Genomic DNA, 21076 nt, shown 5'->3' with positions numbered 1-21076 from the left:
ACACACACACACACACACACTTAAAGAATAATCAGATTATTGGATGTGAAGTCTAGAGAGACAACACTGAATCACTAGAGTTTGAAAGTCCAGAAATATTTATTTTCTCCTGCCTTGTTGCGTCTGATCAATAGAATATGATTACAATCAACTGTTTCCATCTTCTGTTTGAAACTCCTACCTGTCCTCTCTGGAGGGGCGCCCATCTTTAAACCCAACAGGTATATCCATAGAGCGGTCACTCTTCATGGAGACACAGCTGGGTCGAGGGGAGTCTGCTGTCTTCCATTGCCCTGGGCTTCAACACAACACACATACAGCTTTTACCCAGACTAATGATGGTGTCAATATGTATCACTGCTGAGCTCTGAGATGGACAACAGTCACAGACAGTGAGAGATCCTCTTCTTACCTCTTAGCTTTGCTCTGGCGGCCATGTTCCCCAGACAGAGTGGTCTTAGAGGTAGGATCCCCCTCCTTTCTCTCCTCATCCATAGTAGACCGGAGACCTGTAGTCCTACACAAACACATGTTGTTTTTCTACGGTCACTCAGTGTTCATTAAGGTAAGTAAGACGGTTCTATCAGGACCTGTGGAGGGAAGGTGAGCCAGCAGCAAACAGACACTGAGTCACTAGTTAACACCATGAGGGAGGAACCAGAGAACAGTGAAGGACATATGTTACACCAAGAGTTGGCTTGGGGCAGCTGGCACAGCTCTAGTTAACAAACCAAAGGTAATAACAGAGCTATTATTTGACCAGACACACACACACACACACACACACACACACATACAGACACACACATGGACTCACACACACAAGGACACACACACAGACAGACACTTGAACATAACCTGTATGATTTCATACGTCTTGCTGTGGTTGCATCATGGTGGTTTAGAAAAGGAGAAATCAATAAAGTTTAAATGTTGTGTTGAGCTGAGCCCATTTGTGAGACTGGTGTGAAGACTGAACAGACCAGTGGAATGAAATCAAAAGAACAGACGCTCTCACCCAGTCGTGGTGTTAGGGGGCTAATGTAGACAGAATAGATCATGTATCAGGGGTTCACAACCTTTGACCTTAGGCGGACCACTGTCATTAAGACTTTCCACGGACCACCTCGTATGCAAACGTTAAGCAATACTGATAAAGCTTATCTGTTAAACACAACAACAACTGAGGACAACTAAAACAGCTGTTTTCAAGTCTGATATCAAGTGGTCTGTTTTCATTGTCTGTTTGAAACTCCTACCTCTGCTCTCTGGAAGGGCGTCCATCTTTAAGGTCAGGAGGATGATCCATAGAGCGGTCACTCTTCATGGAGACACAGCTGGGTCGAGGGGAGTCTGCTCTCTCCTGCTGCCCTGGGCTTCAACACAACACACAGACAGCTTTTACTCAGACTAATGATGGTGTCAATATGTATCACTGCTGAGCTCTGAGATGGACAACAGTCACAGACAGTGAGAGATCCTCTTCTTACCTCTTAGCTTTGCTCTGGCGGCCATGTTCCCCAGACAGAGTGGTCTTAGAGGTAGGACCCCCCTCCTTTCTCTCCTCATCCATAGTAGACCGGAGACCTGTAGTCCTACACAAACACATGTTGTTTTTCTACGGTCACTCAGTGTTCATTAAGGTGAGTAAGACAGTTCTATCAGGACCTGTGGAGGGAAGGTGAGCCAGCAGCAGACAGACACTGAGTCACTAGTTAACACCATGAGGGAGGAACCAGAGAACAGTGAAGAACATATGTTACACCAAGAGTTGGCTTGGGGCAGATGGCACAGCTCTAGTTAACAAACCAAAGGTAATAACAGAGCTATTATTTGACCAGACACACACACACTCGGACACACGAACACACACACACACACACACACACACACACACACACTTAAAGAATAATCAGATTATTGGATGTGAAGTCTAGAGAGACAACACTGAATCACTAGAGTTTAAAAGTCCAGAAATATTTATTTTCTCCTGCCTTGTTGCGTCTGATCAAAAGAATATGATTACAATCAACTGTTTCCATCTTCTGTTTGAAACTCCTACCTGTCTTCTCTGGAGGGGCGCCCATCTTTAAACCCAACAGGTATATCCATAGAGCGGTCACTCTTCATGGAGACACAGCTGGGTCGAGGGGAGTCTGCTCTCTTCCGCTGCCCTGGGCTTCAACACAACACACAGACAGCTTTTACCCAGACTAATGATGGTGTCAATATGTATCACTGCTGAGCTCTGAGATGGACAACAGTCACAGACAGTGAGAGATCCTCTTCTTACCTCTTAGCTTTGCTCTGGCGGCCATGTTCCCCAGACAGAGTGGTCTTAGAGGTAGGACCCCCCTCCTTTCTCTCCTCATCCATAGTAGACCGGAGACCTGTAGTCCTACACAAACACATGTTGTTTTTCTACGGTCACTCAGTGTTCATTAAGGTAAGTAAGACGGTTCTATCAGGACCTGTGGAGGGAAGGTGAGCCAGCAGCAAACAGACACTGAGTCACTAGTTAACACCATGAGGGAGGAACCAGAGAACAGTGAAGGACATATGTTACACCAAGAGTTGGCTTGGGGCAGCTGGCACAGCTCTAGTTAACAAACCAAAGGTAATAACAGAGCTATTATTTGACCAGACACACACACACACACACACACACACACATACAGACACACACATGGACTCACACACACAAGGACACACACACAGACAGACACTTGAACATAACCTGTATGATTTCATACGTCTTGCTGTGGTTGCGTCATGGTGGTTTAGAAAAGGAGAAATCAATAAAGTTTAAATGTTGTGTTGAGCTGAGCCCATTTGTGAGACTGGTGTGAAGACTCAACAGACCAGTGGAATGAAATCAAAAGAACAGACGCTCTCACCCAGGCGTGGTGTTAGGGGGCTAATGTAGACAGAATAGATCATGTATCAGGGGTTCACAACCTTTGACCTTAGGCGGACCACTGTCATTAAGACTTTCCACGGACCACCTCGTATGCAAACGTTAAGCAATACTGATAAAGCTTATCTGTTAAACACAACAACAACTGAGGACAACTAAAACAGCTGTTTTCAAGTCTGATATCAAGTGGTCTGTTTTCATTGTCTGTTTGAAACTCCTACCTCTGCTCTCTGGAAGGGCGTCCATCTTTAAGGTCAGGAGGATGATCCATAGAGCGGTCACTCTTCATGGAGACACAGCTGGGTCGAGGGGAGTCTGCTCTCTCCTGCTGCCCTGGGCTTCAACACAACACACAGACAGCTTTTACTCAGACTAATGATGGTGTCAATATGTATCACTGCTGAGCTCTGAGATGGACAACAGTCACAGACAGTGAGAGATCCTCTTCTTACCTCTTAGCTTTGCTCTGGCGGCCATGTTCCCCAGACAGAGTGGTCTTAGAGGTAGGACCCCCCTCCTTTCTCTCCTCATCCATAGTAGACCGGAGACCTGTAGTCCTAGTAAGACGGTTCTATCAGGACCTGTGGAGGGAAGGTGAGCCAGCAGCAGACAGACACTGCGTCAAGAGTTAACACCATGAGGGAGGAACCAGAGAACAGTGAAGAACATATGTTACACCAAGAGTTGGCTTGGGGCAGCTGGCACAGCTCTGGTTAACAAACCAAAGGTAATAACAGAGCACCAGGTAATAAACACACATGGACACACACATGGACATACACACACACACACAAACACACACAGCCACAAACATACACGGACACACGTACACACAAGGACACAGACACTTGAACATAACCTGTATGATTTCGTACGTCTTGCTGTGTTTGCTTCATGCTGGTTTTATAAAAGGAGAAAACAATAAAGTTTAAAGTTGTGTTGACCAACACAGTCTCACTCCAAGAACGTCAAATAACATCTTCGGTTGCTAAGTGACGTCGGCTGATCTGAAGCCGGAAAAAAAATGTAGAAGGCTGGCAACTATGGATGAGTTACCGATTAACTCCAAGAAAATTGGGAAAAACTGCAATTTTGATACTTGCTTAAAGAATGAGTCAGTGAATAAAAGACAAAAAGAGGAGAGCTGCGGAGAAGAGGGCGAAGCGAAGCGGCACAAAGTTTTGGATGAAGGAGACGTTGATAAAATAGAAGAGGATCGACACGAAATTAATACTGAAAAGAGCCATGCCCCAAAATATTGGCCATGTCAGTTTTCCAAGACTGGTTAAAAGAGAAAAACTGTTATGGGCACAGGACGAGAGGACCCAAACGCTTGACACAGGGAGGCAGAGACGGGATGGAAAGGAAATGGGGTTTATTGGGACAAGGGGTAACGACAAGCCGGGGCTAGGCAAGTGGTTGTCAGGCAGGCGAGGGTTCAGTGACAGACGGGCAGTCAGACAGGCAGGGGCTCGGCGGTAGGCGGGTAGTCAGGCAGTCGAGGAGTCGGCAACGGGTAAACAGGCTGACGGACGGAGAACTATGGAAGAGAAAAGAGGGTTACTGGAAGACTGGGAAAACGGGCTGGACTTGATTTAACGCTGGTAGGACCGATACTGACTGAGGTGTAGTAAACGACGAACTGGCGCCGGCTGATTGGAGATCCCCGGCTTAAGTAGGGAACGGCGATTGCAGATTGCGGACAGGTGTGTTGAAAGGGTGAGTATCAATGGCGCCAAGCGGCCACTAGATGGAGGTGTTGGACCATGTAGCAGGACGTGGCATAACAAAAACATGTCATCAGACTTGTTCAACAATAGTGCAGAGAATCTAAATAAGATGCTACAATCCTTTTATTCGTCAGTGCGAAACGCCAACGTCAAGACATACTCAATTGTGAGCTACATCGCACTTAGGTCAGGGATATCACGTCACTTGACCAATTTTGACATGATGAAATCTGTCAGCTTCAAATCGACCAATGATGTGTTCAAGTCCGTCATCAAAGACCTACGAAAAAAGGCAAAGACACCAGCGAGCATCACCCCCCTATCTGTGCTGTCTGTCAACACGGCTCACGGACTTGTCAGGAAGGTATGGTTCGATGTGCATCCGCAGCTGGCAAGAGAGCAATCGGTACTCTTTTTTTTTTATAAAAAGACGCGAAAGGCAACAAGTATATTTCTCTTTCTTACAACGCCGAGACAAAAAATCACAAAGATGCCATAGATCCATGCAAAGAAAACTACCGTGGCTACATTTTCTCGGAACCTGACAACCCACATTGCCCCGTTGCCAGTTTTAAAAAGTACATCTCCATTTGCCCCCCCCAACGCTGAGTCATTTTACCTGCACCCTCTCAAAAAGGACCAGCAGCTGCTTAACAAGCAGGATGTCTGGTACTCTCGGGAGGCCATGGGACACAATTTCCTTGGGCCAATGCTGCCTAAAATCAGCCAGGCAGCGGGCCTCTCCAGGAGGTATACCAACCACAGTCTGCGCAGCACCGCTGTCACACTGCTGACGCAGGCTGGCCTGCAGAGTCGGGAAATTATGTCTGTGACGGGGCACAGATGTGAGTGCAGTCTGAGGAGCTATTGGACTCCGTCCTTGACAGACAGGGAAAAGTGGAGGTGTGTCCATGGCAGCTGCCATGGACAAATTCCAAATCTGGAATGAAGACAAGACATTGAAGATCTCCTTTAATATTCCAAAAGAAGCCCCATTCTTCTTGTCAAATTTTACAATTAATGGCAATGTACAGCAACAAGAATAAATAAAAATAAGCTTACACCAGCGGACGATCAATGGGCTATGTTCTAAGTTCAACGTCTTTTGCGAAAAAAAACATTTGCACTTTATTTTAACACTTGAAATAGAAACAAATAAATTGTAAAAAGACACACTGTGAAGTTGTTTTTTCGTTTTGGCAGGTAGCCGTGTAGTCTGATCAGCGGGATAATGTATCAACCCCAGCGTACTCGGTTGCCAAGCGACGTCAACGTCTTTGGCGGACTATTTCTCTGCTGATCAACACTACGAATACTGGTAACAACTAAATTGTAAAAAGACACACTGTGTTAAGTTATTTTTTCGTTTTGGCAAGTAGCCGTGTAATAAGCGAGATAAACGTCGCCGGTCATTATCGAAAATAACCCCCTTCATGGCGAAGCAAGACACCTCCGCTGTGCCTCGGTGTCCTGTTCGCCCTGTCGGGGCTTATTTTCTTGATAATGACCGGCATTCTACACATTATCCCTTACATAGTTACACCATTAAAAGTGTTTATGTAAACATTTTTAGCGAGAAATTTGCATTTAACTTTCACAATCTTCGCTCGGTGAATGTGAAGGATGTTTGGTTTGATAATTATGACAAAGAATATTTCAGGTCTCGACAGAAATATAATAAGATGGTTGCTAGGATGGTTGCTATGGACGCTGAAACCAGCAGCTCGCATGCCGTTTAAATCATGGCTATCAAACGATAGTTATGATATTATAACTCTAGTTCTATGATTGTAGGCGTAGCCTTCTAGGCTTCGTCTTATGGGCTTGCCCCGTGCGCGTGCTTGCCGCACTGAAAATTTCAACTATGCACCAACGTGGGCACCGCCCACATTTCCCACGGCACCGTGTATATAATGCGGCGCATACCGCCGCTCCTCCACGTTATTCGTTCAGCATTTGGAGGGTACAGCAGGTGGGAAACTAGACGGCTACGCCTACAATCATAGAACTAGTGGTATGATATCATAACTAGCGTTCTATTTCATGTAGGCTATGCCGTCTAAGCTTCGCCTTATGGGTTTCTCAACCTTTTTTGAAGCCCCCCTGACCTTACCCTGATCCTCTGGCGGTGAAAAATGTGAACGAATTAATGAATGGCCCGGGAACCGTGGGCACCGTGAGTGCGGCGACGGCATTCCCGCGTCTCCCGCCGTGCCCCGTGAATGAATGAATTGCCAAAAAAATGCGGGTACATGACAGCGGCCTGGGCAACGCGAGCACCGCAGCCTGCGAACCTCGGGCACGGCACTCCCTCGTCTCCCGCCGTGCCCCGTCAATGAATGAATTGCCCGGGACCCGCAGGCATCGTGACAGCGGCCCAGACAACGCGGGCACCGCAGCCTGGGAACCACGGGCACCGTGGCCCGGGCAACGCGGGCACCGCGAAAACAGATCGCGCGCAGAGGCCTAATTAAGCCTAGATATTTTGCATTTGAATGCAACGGTCTCTTCGTGGAGACAAAGCTCAGAGCAGCTGGAACTGAACAACAGCAAGAGGAAGGAGGAAAACGGGCTATGAAACAAAATGTGTTATTTTTTTCTTGCTGTCGGCCATGTTTGATTGTGTTGTGTTCGTTATTGAACTGTTAACCCGCGAACTTGGATTATGTTTATCAGCGTTACTATAGAGATCATGACGATAGCTGATGTAACGGGAGTCCGGCCGTGTGCAGGAATGATCCGCGCTGTATGACCACTGTTACACTGCGCATAGACAGTAACAAGTAGGGTTGGATTTAGTGATTCGTTTCCGCGAACCAGTTCGCGTCATTCAGTTCGCCAAGAGGAGTCGTTCGCGAATCGTTTGTTCGTTCGTTCAGTCGAGTTTCCGGTAGCGGTGAATCGAATCATACACGGTTCTCTGAGTCAGTCAGACTTGTGATGTATTGTACATTAGTTGTAGTTCACCTCCTTACCACTGGGTGGCGTCCGTGTCAGTTGAAACCTAAGTCAAGTACAGTTGTACAAGTGAATCTGTGTTGTGTTGAAGACTACCAGTAAACAGACAGTCATGCTACATCGGTCTCCGTGATTTATTAATATTACATGGTGTCAGAAGTGAACTAGAAGAAATGGAGCAACTGAAACCTCCAAATAGTCTGAGCTTCGAGGGGAACGTCGCTGAAAACTGGAGAACATGGGTTCAGAAATTCGACCTCTATCTCATCGCATCTGGGTTGGCGGAGAAGAGTGAAGAAAGACAGTGTGCAACGTTTCTACATGTGGCGGGAGATGAAGCCTTGAAGGTATATAACACAATGGAGTTTGGTGAGGGAAAATTGGATATGACTGTATTGGAAGAAAGCTTTAGGAAATACTGTGAACTAAGGAAGAATGTAACTTACCTGAGACATATCTTCTTCACGAGAGCGCAAGGAAAAAATGAAACCATTGACGCATACGTGACAGATCTGAAAAATAAAGCTAAGGATTGTGGATTTGGAGCGTTGAATGATGAACTGATAAAAGACCGCATAGTGTGTGGAGTTAACAATGACACAGTGAGGGCAAGACTCTTGCGAGAAGATGAGTTGGATTTGAAAAAAGCATTAGACATTTGTCGAGCTAATGAAATTACACAAAGTCACATGAAGGCTCTGCAAGAGGAATCAGACATTGCCGTGAATAAAATAACCAGAACAAAGCCCAGAGCTAAGCAAGATAGCATGCGTGTGCAACGTGACAGGAAAGACGGTGAGGAATGCACTAGATGTGGATACACACACGAGCCAAAGAAATGTCCTGCATTCGGGAAAGTTTGCAACGAGTGTTCAGGGAAGAATCACTTTGGTCGGATGTGCAAAACACCGAAACGAAAGGGATACGTAAAGAAAACAGAGAGAAAAGTTCATGAATTAGAACAGGAACAAAATGCTGAAATGTTTCTAGGTTGCATTGAGATGGAAGAAAATGTGCCAATCAAGCGTCTGGATACAGTCTCTGCAAATGAAAAAGATAATCAGAAATGGACACAAGCACTGAAAATAAATAACCATGCATTGACATTTAAGCTAGACACAGGAGCAGAGTGCAATGTATTGCCGTACAAAGAATATGAGAGAGTAGTTAACAAGAAAGCACTGCTGAAATCCAATTGTAGGCTTGTTACCTATTCTGGCCACACGATGGAGCCAAAAGGCAAGGCAAAGCTGAAGTGCTACCACAAAGACAAAGAATATGAGCTTGAATTCCAAGTTGTTGATGGCAATTCACCTGCAATTATTGGCAGAGATGCATGCACAGAGCTAGGCCTGATCAAAAGAGTGTTCAAAATAGGAAATGAAGAAAATGACGACATATTAGGTGAATATGAAGATTTATTCAAAGGCTTAGGATGTGTTCCAGGATTACACCATATCCAACTGGACAAAGAGGTTCCACCAGTCATCCATGCACCGCGCAAAATACCTGTAGCATTGAAAAACAGAGTTAAAGAAGAATTAGACAGAATGGAAGACATTGGGGTCATTGAGAGACAAACAGAGCCCACTGACTGGGTAAATAGCATGGTGACTGTAGTCAAACCAAACAAACTCAGGATTTGTATTGACCCACAAGATCTCAACAAAGCGATACGCCGAGAGCATTATCCATTACGCACAGTTGAAGAGATAGTCGCAGAAATGCCAAATGCCAAAGTGTTCTCTGTACTGGATGCCAACCATGGCTTCTGGCAAGTGCAACTCGACGACGAAAGCTCCAAACTGTGTACCTTCAACACTCTGTATGGAAGGTATCGGTTCCTGAGATTACCTTTCGGCATCTCGTCCGCTCCAGAGGTGTTTCAAAAGTGCATCGCGCAGCGTCTAGAAGGCCTGGAGGGAGTCGTGAACATTGTTGATGACATTCATGTATGGGGAGAAAATAAGGAGCAGCATGACAAAAGACTGAGACAGCTGTTAGACAGAATCAGAAGCATCAAACTGAAGCTGATTCGAGCTAAGTGCAAGATCAGAATGACTGAAGTCAGCTATGTTGGACATGTCTTGTCAGCAGACGGATTGAAACCCGACCCAGAAAAGGTCAGAGCGATACAGGACATGCCTGAACCAGAGGATAAAGCAGCTCTGATGAGGTTCCTGGGAATGCTGCAGTATCTGGCGAAATTCATACCGAATCTGGCAGAGGTGAGTGCACCTGTGAGAAAACTGCTAGAAAGTGACATAGCATGGCATTGGGACTTTGAACAACAAGAGAGCTTCCGAAAGCTGAAGTCACTGGTGAGTAACACCCCAGTGTTGAGATACTTTGATGTCAGCAAAGACATTACGCTGTCAGTAGACGCAAGTTCTGAAGGATTAGGAGCAGTGATACTGCAAGAGGGACACCCCATAGCATTTGGATCGAGGTCGCTCACTGAGTGTCAGAAACGATACGCTCAGATAGAGAAAGAGCTTTTCGCTATTGTCTTTGGCTGTGAGAAGTTCAACCAGTACCTTTATGGGAAATCTGTGCACGTTGAATCAGACCATAAGCCCTTAGAGACAGTGTTCAAAAAGTCACTACAGAAAGCCCCTCCTCGACTACAAAGAATGCTCATGAGAATGCAACCATATGACTTGCAAGTGAAATACAAACCTGGCAAAGAGTTGTATATAGCAGACACACTGAGCCGTGCCTTTCTCAAAGAGCACGCAGAACCACTGTTGGAAGATGAATTACAAGTTCATGTTTTGTCATCTTACCTGCCAATCACACCCGAAAAGCTGAATGCCTTCAAGACAGCAACAGCAGCAGATGAGGAGATGCAACTGGTGATGAAATGCGTTCAGACAGGATGGCCTGCAGAAATCAGACATGTTCCACTAGAGGCCAGGAAGTATTGGACTTTCAGAGAAGAGCTCACATGCTCTGATGGCCTACTCTTCAAACGCTCACGAATTGTCGTACCGCACAGCTTGAGGACAGACATGATGGAGAGAGTTCATGAGTCTCACCTAGGCATCGCGAAGTGCAAAGAAAGAGCCAGAGATGTCATGTACTGGCCAGGAATGGCAAAAGAGATTGAGGATGTTGTTATGAAGTGTACAGTCTGCGATAAGTTCAAACGCAATAACACCAAAGAACCACTCATCAGCCATGAAATACCAGACAGGGCATGGGCAAAAGTTGGCGTTGATCTGTTTCACTACAATCAAGGTGATTATCTGATGTGTGTGGATTACTTCTCCAAGTTCCCAGAGATCGCCAAGCTCACACAGACAACTAGTGGACATGTAGTGACAGCGCTCAAGTCAATCTTTGCAAGACATGGAATTCCGGATGAAGTCGTGTTGGACAATGGTCCACAATTCTCAAGTGCAGAATTCAGAACATTCACACAGAACTGGGAATTCATACACACTACGTCCAGTCCAGGATTTCCACAGTCTAATGGACAGAGTGAAAGAGCAATTCAGACAGTGAAAAATCTGTTAAAGAAAGCTGCAGAAAGCCAGAACGAACCATACATTGCTTTGATGGAGTACAGAAATGCACCACTAGATGGCGTTAAGCTGTCTCCTGCTCAGTTGTTAATGGGACGTAGACTGAAAACAAAATTGCCTACATCAAAACAGCTCCTGAAACCACAAATACACAAGAACGCACACAAGAACATCAGACAGGCAGCTAAAACAGAAACACTACTTTGATCGTGGAGTAAAACATCTACCAACTCTTGAGGAAGGAGAAAAGATCAGAGTAAAAGTGAAAGACAACTGGCAACCAGCAACTGTGTTGAAAAGTCATGATACGCCAAGTTCCTTCCTCATCAAAACACCTGATGGAAATACCTACAGGAGAAACCGTCGACACCTGCTGAAAACCAGAGAAAAGATTTTCACAACACACAGTCCTCCACAACTGGAAGACTACGATCCAGGAAAAAGACAACCTGCAGAAAGTGACGCATCATTCCAGACACCAGCGTCATCACCTGTGAAAACATCTGCAACACCTACCGTGAATGAAGGAGTGGTGAAGAGCTCACGAGTCGGCAGAGAGATCAAACCACGGTCTCGTTACTCTCCATGAACTTGAGTATTGAAAGAAAGAAAAAAAAAGTTTTTACTATTTTCTGTTTCTATATAAGGCATTGTTTAAGTTGTGAATTTTAAGTAATAGAAATACTGCCAAGGAACATTTAGTTTGTAAGGTTAAACTATGAAGTAAGAGTTTTATTTTGTATAAGAAATGATATGTTTTAATTTGCAAAGACAACTCAGGAATTTAACAGAAGTTACTACAGGATAGAACTGTTGAGAGAATATCTATCTTAAGGAGAGAGATGTGATGTATTGTACATTAGTTGTAGTTCACCTCCTTACCACTGGGTGGCGTCCGTGTCAGTTGAAACCTAAGTCAAGTACAGTTGTACAAGTGAATCTGTGTTGTGTTGAAGACTACCAGTAAACAGACAGTCATGCTACATCGGTCTCCGTGATTTATTAATATTACAAGACTCAGCCCCTCGTTCGTTCGTTCGTTCAGTCGAGTTTCCGGTTCAGTCGAGTTTCCGGTAGAATAATGGAATGAACGGCTCAGACTCAGCGCCTCCCTCGTTCTCATTCTCATACGTCAACATTACAACTTTAACCAAACGCAGCGGGATGGGGGGTGTAGTTGATTATTGGATGTTTAACATATCAGCATAATAATAGACTTGATTTAGCAATGATGGTGGGTGTCCCGGGTGTTTTAGGCTCCCATAAACAGAACCCTGTGCAGCCAAAGACTAAATCTAGCTGCCAAAATTAACACTGCCTTCAAAACGAGAGCTGGTTAATTCTGAAAAATGCATTAAACTGTCATCAGACAACGCAGTTATACGCTATTGTAATGACCTCGCCGGTGACAAACCAGGTCACTGAAAACCCGTAACCAATGGCAAAAAGCCACACTAACAACAACAGGTTACCCGGAAAACCCCCCAACCCGGTCCCTTCAACGTGCAAGCTCCGACCCTCCTGTTCTCCCAAGGCCCTCCCCCAGCTGACCTGATGATTCGCCCCCCCACACTGATTGACAAGAAGAACATCCAATGCATGCATAGAGAACAACTGGCATAACGGACAACGAAATACAATGCAACACATAACACACAAACTGTTTAAATGTCCCAGTGTCGCTACACTATAGACTCTAGAGCTTCTGGTATAAAGGCTGGGACAAATTTCAAATGATAAATATGTACACTTTATGTTGAAAGTATACTGTCGCGATTTCCATTCAAACGAATTGCGCGGTGACTAGTCTTCACAACGAGAGCTGGTAGGTTGTGAAAAATGTGGTATAAAGGCTGGGACGAATTTCGATTTATAAATATGTACAATGCATCCTTTAAATACGTCCATGCAACAGATGGCCAATGTGAATAATAGATAGCTCGCTCACTAAGCCCATTTGTTTTTTCCCCATTAAACCTGTTGATTTCTGTCTCTCATTGACTAAAATTCAACGAGAGCGTCCTTGACTCAGTCCTAGAACAGCATACGATTGGCTGGCTCTCGTGAGTCGTGACGTCTCTCAGTCGGTCCCTCCTCACCACTCACACAGTGAGTGAACGAACTGTCAGCGAGTCAGCGACTAGTGGGTCTAGGAGGAGTCGAGTCTGAGAACGAACGAGGCGAACGAGACGAACGAGGCGAACGAGACGAACGAGGCGAACGAGAGAGAGAGGAACCAGTTCAGTTCGTTCGTCTTAACGATTCGTTCATTCGAACTGATTCGTTCGCGAACGAGTCAACACTAGTAACAAGTAGCTGAGATGGTAGAGGGGTCAGAAACCAATAAATGAAAATGGGCTATTTATTTCAGGTAGCCAATTTTTTCACCCAAAAAAATTGAAAAGCATGAACGTTTAAAATCCCCCCCCAAAAAGAAATAAAACAACAACTTCCCAGTGCCCCCTAGGTTGTGCGAACGCCCCCCTTGAGAAACCATGGGCTAAGGCGAAGCTGCGAGTGGAGCCCAATCAATGTACTCCTGCTGGACCCCAGTCAAAAAACTTAAGTCACCAGGGCACATCAGACTCAGAAAAGACGAGGATGTGCAAAACACAACAGCTTAATAAAAAACTAATTCCTCCTAGATCAAGCAAGGCGATGATCAAGAGAAAAAAGTGAGTCTGTAAAAACTCCGGCTCAATCCGCGCTTCATCGAATCCATTAAAAGGAAAAGAAAAACCAGAGTAATAAGGTTTCCATTAGGTCCGCTACCACCGGGGGCGGAGCTATGGAGTCCAACTCTCCAATAAGGAACTTCCCTCGTCCGTTTCTCATTTGAAAAAAATGTCGGGAGTGCTATACTGGCAGACGAATCCAAGTCGTCAACTGGCAAGCCAATAGGAACCCCTCTAGTCCGTTTTTCATTTGAAATACTGGCAGTCAAATCCAATTCGCCAGCCGGCGAGAGGATATTAACGATGCCGCTTAAAAGAACATGCCTATATTCTTAAGCCGTATAAGGGGCCCCAGACTCCAACACAGAGTGGCTGAGTGAGCCCCTGGACATGTCTAACATGTAAAAAAGGACAAAGGGGCCGGGGGAAGACCAAGACGCAGCCGCGCAGATGTCTTCCACCGAAAACGCCTCTGAGCAGAGCCGTTGAAGCGGCCACGCCCCGTGTCGAGTGAGCTTTAACGCTCAACGGTGGCGCTAAGCCCTGCCGAGAGTAGGCTAAGCAAACACCCTCACGTATCCAGCGAGAAAACTGCTGTTTAGAGAGAGCGCGGCCCCTGCCAGCGTCGCTATAACACACAAACAACTGTTGTGTGGAGCGGAACGCGGCCGAGCGTTTCACGTACATAGCCAGCGCCCGCACCGGGCACAGGAGATGCAACTCCGCCTACGCCTCACTAGAATGAGGCGGGGGGTGAAAAGCCTTAAGCACAATATCTCTCGACCGGAAAGAACTGTTAATGTTCTTTGGGAGGAACGCAGGATTAGGTCTGAGCAGCGCAAAGAAGCTGTCCTCGTTAAGCAACAAGCAGCTCGGGCTGGCAGACAGAGCGGTCAAGTCACGGACCCGCTTGGCAGAAACCAAAGCCAATAAGAGTGCTGTCTTAAAGGACAGGGCATCCAAAGGGGCTTGAGACAGAGGCTCGAAAGGGTCCATGGACAACCCGCGCAACACGTTGGGGAAATCCGAGCGTGGTGTAAGCATGCGCGAAACAGGCCTAACACGTCTAGCCCCACGCAAGAATCTCTTGACCAGTGAATGGCTGAATATCGGTCTACCATCACAGCCTGCATGGCCAGCCGAAACGGCTGCCGCATAGACCTTGATAGTGGAGAAGGCCAAACCTCATTCCAATAAGTACTGCAGAAACGCAAGCACGCCTCCCACCTCGCATTGAGATTGGACAGCGTGGTTCCTGTCACACTAATTAGAGAAAGCGCCCCACTTCGCCGCATAGAGGGAAGCAGTAGAAGGAGCATGAGCACTCTGGATAGTGTTGATAACCGCTTCAGGCAAACCTTTGCCCTGCAGGATCAACCTCTCAGGAGCCAAACCAACAGCTGTCCCGAAACATCGGGCGGGTGGTGCACTGTCCCGTGGGCATGTGAAAGCGCATCCGATCTGAACGGTACCGGCCACGGCGCCGTCCGTGAGAGCGCCGCTAGCTCTGGACACCACAGAGCTGGAGGCACATTTATTCTTATAAAATATATTTATTGTTAGCTGTTGTCAGCTGTACAAAGTGGTAGCACTAGAACAGAGACACGGATACACATACACTTACAGAAAGTGAGAACATGATCTCATGGTAAATGTATTTCCATTCTGCGGCTGGTGGTTTTTAAAGTGAGGGAGGAAGGACTGCGTGCAAGAACATTATTTCACAACTATTTGTATGGGCTGTAAGCCTAACATTGTTTGAGGCAAATGTGGACGTTAATGGATGTTTCAGAATGTTAGTCATGGTGTTAAACCAATTAAGATTGAGGGACTTCATTTATAGATTAAGTCAATCCTCCTCGCGGGTATGGAAAGCTATGGAAAGCCAAGAAGGCCATAATCCGGCCCTAGAATGGGGCAGTAAAAGGGCTAAACCGGCCGGACGCCGGCCGGAATCCGTACGGAAACTGGCCGGTTGTTTACTTGACCACTAAGTTTGAAAGCTTTCTAACCAATCAGTGAAGAGAAATGCCAGACTAAAGTAATGCATTTTCGAGAGCTGCAGTGCCTGCCATGTTAAGCCGTAACATAAAGCTGTGTTGACTTTACTAGTTTCTCTACAGTATAATACACTACAATGTAGTTTGTGAAATAATGTTCTTGCAAGAAGTCCTTCCTCCCTCACATTAAAAACCACCAGCCGCAGAATGGAAACACATTAACCATGAGATCATGTTCTCACTTGCTGTGTGTGTGTGTGTAGGTGTATCCGTGTCTCTGTTCTAGTGCTACCACTTTGTACAGATGACAACAGCTACTGTATGTTGTTATATTTTATAACATCTGTCATAATGGTGGTACTTCGGGAGACAAATATTTTCTGTGGTGGTACGTGGTATAAAAAGTTTAAGAACAACTGGACTACAGTACCTTGTCTTGTCCCTGCTGTGATGAGGAGCTCAGCACCAAACCGTCCAACACAACAACAAGGAAAGCATTAAGTTGTAAACCAACCAGTTGGTTCAGTTCCCCTCCCAGTTTACATTCCTCTCTGATTAACCTCTTATAAGCTGCTGTTCCATAACTTCACTCAGTGATGAAGAATAACTTAAATAACACGTCGGACGCAACCGTCCGCGAAGTCCATTACTACCTGATAATGGACACCTCGAAGGGCATTATCCCGCTTTAATCACCGCGCCATTCGTTTCAATGGGAATCGAGACGGTCTATGCTTTCAACAGCCTTTATACCACAGATACTATAGGGTCTATAGCCTATAACCCCGTTTTCTGATTACAGTTTAATGCATTTTTCACAATTGACCAGCTCTCGTTTTGAAGGCTGAACAGACAATTTGACTGAAACTACTTAGCAGGTGTCCGTATATCAGGGGTTAATGCACACCCTGCAGCCAATCAGAATCAAGTAGTCCCCCAACCCGTGGTATAACTAATGTTATACCAATGCTATAGACCAGTGGTTCCCAAACTGTGGTACGCGTACCCCCAGGGGTACGCCACGTAACACAGGGGGTACGCGAAAAAATGCAAAAGAAAAAAAATAAAAAACATCGTTTGTAAAGAGCGTCATTACATGTTTAAACCGGCGGATTAATAAGCGCCTGTTCACTCACTGTCATGCATAGACATGTATAGGCTACCCTCTGGTGGTCAGTGAATTAATTGCACTGCCGAAACAAACACGTTGCCCGCCGCCCGGCTAACCGCCGTAAATGGATAAATGGCTAAAAAGGATAAATTGCCCTTCCAGGGGGACATCCACTGCTGCCACCAGTCAGCTAACAGTCGAAGGTGCACTTTCCAGCGACAACAACCCACATTATTCGTCACCTTCAACGTCGTCTACCTTTGACCGGGATGCTAGCGATGCACCTGTGGCTGATCACGCTGAGAGCATAGCCATGGACAGTGGTGAGGAGTCCGATGCAGAGCCTCCTGATGCGGGAAAGCATGCAGCGACGGGCAAAGGAACAACCTCGTCAAAAAGGCGAAAATATGATGAAAACTATATTGCTTTGGGGTTCACTAAGATTAATACTGGTGGATTTACTCGGCCACAGTGTGTTATATGTGCAAAAGTACTGTCTCACAACTCAATGAAACCGTCACTGTTGCGCAGACATTTAGAAACAAAACATGCTAATTTGAGAAATAAGCCACGGGAGTTTTTTGAGCGAGAATTGAGAGGACTTTCTACCAGTAAGACTTGCATACGGGAGACAGATACCGTTAATAGGAGCGGGCTACAAGCATCTTACATGGTGAGTTACAGAGTGGCTAAAACTGGCAAACCACACACTATATATCTTAGAGGTTTTTCCCCCCTCCTCTCCCTCCTCATCCATAGTACACCAGAGACCTGTAGTCCTGCACAAACACAACTTTTATTTTTTCAAAAATATATTTTTTCGTAATTTAGGTTGAGACGAGATAACTGTATGTTTACTATATGAGGAGATGTTTGGACCAAATACACTAATGTGCATGCTGCAAAATAATTAGTTTCTCCTGACTTGTTCCTTTATTATCGATGTGAAATAGTATCAATTAATAGATTTTATTATTTTCTTACATAGAATTCCATGGGCATTACACGTGGAATACTAATTTAGAATTCCATATTGACCTGAAAATAGTTTTTTTTCATGGGAATGCATCTGACAAATGTTTTTATTGTGATCAGAAGCACTGTCAGGATTCTCGTATGGACTGTTATTTTTGTCTCCCCCTACCTGTTGGAGTGTGATAATTCTGGACTTTGTCTATGTTTGTAGCCATGTGTTGGTCATGTGCCTGGAGTAACACCCATGTCTTTATTTGGGCAACTTCCTGCCTTTGGTTGTTTCCCTCCATTTTATCTGTTCACCTGTCTCTCATTGGGTATTGATTGGTGGAGTATTTAAACACTGCCCTTTCTGTTCACTTTGTCAGATCGTCACGGTATGTACTGTTTGCTACCTGACTGCCACCTGAGTGAGACTAGCGTGAAGCTCTTTAAAGAGAAGTTATAGTTTACTGTTCTTCCCGGTTTTGAACCCTGCCTGTTTTGGACTAAGTCTTCTGCCTATCGGTTTTGGATCTCTTGCCCGTACCTGTCCGTCTGTATCTGTCTGCCTGCCTGCCTGCCTGCCTGCCTGTTTACGAACCCTGCCTGTACCTGGAATCTGATTTGCCTGATTTGCTGGACTGTTTGGGAATAAATCCTTTTTGATCTACAATTGATTCCCGCTCTGAGTCGTGACAAGCACTGCCTTTAATTTGCACATCAACACAATCAATTATTGTGTGTTGAATGTGTGTGGAAAAAACGCTGGGAGAATATAAACGTGTTTTAAGGCCAATCTTTACCAATGTAAGGAGGTATTGAAAAAACAAGCGACCATGATCAACATATTCACACAACTTATGACATAATGTATATAAAAGGGTTTGATGGCAATCCATAAAAATCGCAGTTATCAAATATCGAAATCATTGAAGGGTTAGATCAGGAATGTGCGTGTATCTGTGTGGTATTGATTACTAAAATACAGGCACCCATTGTTGTTCGGATTTGAAAATCTGTGAGTGCTTCTTATTACAATAAAATGATATTGTAGGTATTTCGTCCGGTCATTTAAATGAGATTGCAGTCTTATTTCTGCATGCAGCTTTTAGACGATCCCACACACACACACACACACACAGGCCCGCCGCTCCCTATACGCAGAGTGCGTAGGGCACCAAGTACCTGGGGGGGGGGGGCACCAAAAATTATGGTTTGTAAAAAAAATAAAAATAATTATTACATTATTGAATTAAAAAAATATATAAATTAGTTATGAAGAGGCCCACCTTTGTTTTTTCTTAATTGCATAACCTATCACTCAATTTCGGCAATTATATGTTTTTACCTAATATATAAAAAGAGGCTCCCCTTCCTCCCCCCCGCTCGCGTAGGGCACCGAAATGGCCAGCAGCGGCCCTGCACACACACACACACACACTCTAGACGGGGCGGACTTGTTCTGGAGCTTCGACTATGTTGAGCACCTCTGAACATTAATCATTAGATCAGTACCATGAGCAGAACAACACGTCTTACCTGTGAGGGGAGGAGGAGGAGGAGGATGAAGGTTGTCGGGTTCTTGAGATTCAATAGCTGATGTCGCACTTAGAGAATCGTTTGCACGGCTGATTTTTACGAGTTCAAATGTACTTCTTACGTACGAATTAAAACATAAATATCTTACATTGTTAATCTCACTAAACTCTACTCTACGCCAGTAGTTAGGAAAAACTCACAACCGAGAGTATAGTAGTCGAACATAACTTTACTGAGGATCCACACGGGAGCGGGGAGCGCGCACGGAGACAGGCAGGAAAACAACAAAAAAAAGGAAAGGCAGTAATAATGTTATTCTTACGAGTTCGAGTTGAACCGCCAGTCGCCCACTCGATTGAGAACTTTGCTTTCAACAACTTTACTTTTGATCCCGTCAGTGGGCGTTTAAACCGAGCGTCTCCGAGCAGTGGCGGTGTCACACCAAATTTGTACCGGGTGCCAAATTTGTAGCGGGTACGTAATCCATACGTTATCCATTCCAAACCTGCCTATAGATAGATAGATAGGTAGATAGATAGATAGATCGATAGATAGATAGATTTTAGGTGTATAGGTTATGTTGTTGTTGATTGAAAATGGTGTCATTTAATTCTATTTTGTTGTATCTGTCGTCTCAGATGTGTGAAGCAGGTTGCTCTCTCACGGAGAAACGGCAGATCCGGAGGGATGAAAAGAAATTCACTCTTAAAGGTATTCTGTAATTAAATAAATAATATTTTATGCAGTCCATCTTAATTCATCTTCCATTTTAACAAATTAGTAGGCCCTGCAAAGGAAAGTGAATTGAGTTATAAGCAATCTCTTTAGGGAATTGCATGTACTACCTTTGGGAGAATGGCGATTCAATGAGGAGGTTGATCCTCACTAAGAAAGAGAAGGTTGAGGTGCTGACAGAAGTCCATGCTGGCCACTTTGGAATCAAGAGGATGCTGGACAAGATCAACCAACGCTTCTACTGGAAGGCAATTACCAAAGATATTCATGAGATTTAAAGAATAATTTATAGTGATTGCCTTATATAAGTAATTGTTCATTCAAACTACTGTGACACGCAAAGAAAATCACCTCTACTCCATATTATTAAATCTTGTGTTTAATTTCCTTGTGTTGTAAAGGTGAAAATCTGTATGTCATGCCATAGGTTTGAGCTAGTGAAAACGGAGGCACCAGAGTTGAAGCCCATCAAACCAAAGTCACCATGGCATATGATTGGTGGGATATCTTGCTTTTGGGTTCTGTGAAATGGCTACAACCTCTTGAAGTCATAGTTTAATTTGTATTATTTTCTTAATGTACTGTATTGCCCTTTCTATCTCTCTAACGTCACGGCCTGTGGGCATGTGTTTATGTCTGTCCCTACCCTAGGTGTTGACCTAATTGGACCATTCAAAGCCTCAAAGAATGGGAACTGCTTCTGCCTGACAGCAACTGACTTCTTCACCAAGTGGGTGGAGGCCAGGCCCATCAACGACAAGACTGCAACTGCCACATCACAGGTGTGTAAATCATAGCAACATTTGCAGCGTAGCCACATTCTGTGAATGCAGAATGTTGTTACAACCGACAGAAAAGTTTGGTTTCTTTTTTTTTTGGGGGGGGTGGAGAATGATTTCGGCTTCTTTTGATGTTCCACAGGCTATG

At 45.0% G+C, this 21076-nt stretch overlaps 1 protein-coding gene across 16 annotated transcripts in view; it reads right to left on the bottom strand.

Moving 5' to 3' along the window:
• LOC307070894 (NACHT, LRR and PYD domains-containing protein 3-like) overlaps nt 1-19844 on the bottom strand; it is a 37601-nt gene extending 17757 nt beyond the window's left edge. For 11 of the 16 annotated variants that reach the window (XR_013811585.1, XR_013811586.1, XR_013811587.1 and 8 more), the window contains exons 1-9: nt 19415-19844; nt 3370-3498; nt 3139-3255; nt 2294-2398; nt 2063-2179; nt 1491-1595; nt 1260-1376; nt 413-517; nt 182-298 (exon numbers count right to left, since the gene is read on the bottom strand). Coding sequence is in view for 5 of the 16 variants with exons in the window: in XM_079729630.1 (XP_079585756.1) it covers nt 182-298; nt 413-517; nt 1260-1376; nt 1491-1595; nt 2063-2179; nt 2294-2398; nt 3139-3255; nt 3370-3452 (866 nt within the window). In the remaining 11 variants the exon portion in view is untranslated. Of the gene's footprint in view, nt 1-181; nt 299-412; nt 518-1259; nt 1377-1490; nt 1596-2062; nt 2180-2293; nt 2399-3138; nt 3256-3369; nt 3499-11648; nt 11723-16237; nt 16311-19414 lie in introns of those variants that run through there. The other 5 variants (XM_079729632.1, XM_079729634.1, XM_079729635.1 and 2 more) reach the window with 5 other exon arrangements.
• Nucleotides 19845-21076: the final 1232 nt, after the last annotated feature.

This window comes from Pollachius pollachius (assembly GCF_949987615.1).
Source record: "Pollachius pollachius genome assembly, chromosome: 2".
Lineage (NCBI taxonomy): Eukaryota > Metazoa > Chordata > Actinopteri > Gadiformes > Gadidae > Pollachius > Pollachius pollachius.
The sequence above is the reverse complement of the archived record's forward strand: the minus strand, read 5'-3'. Positions and strand labels throughout refer to the sequence as shown.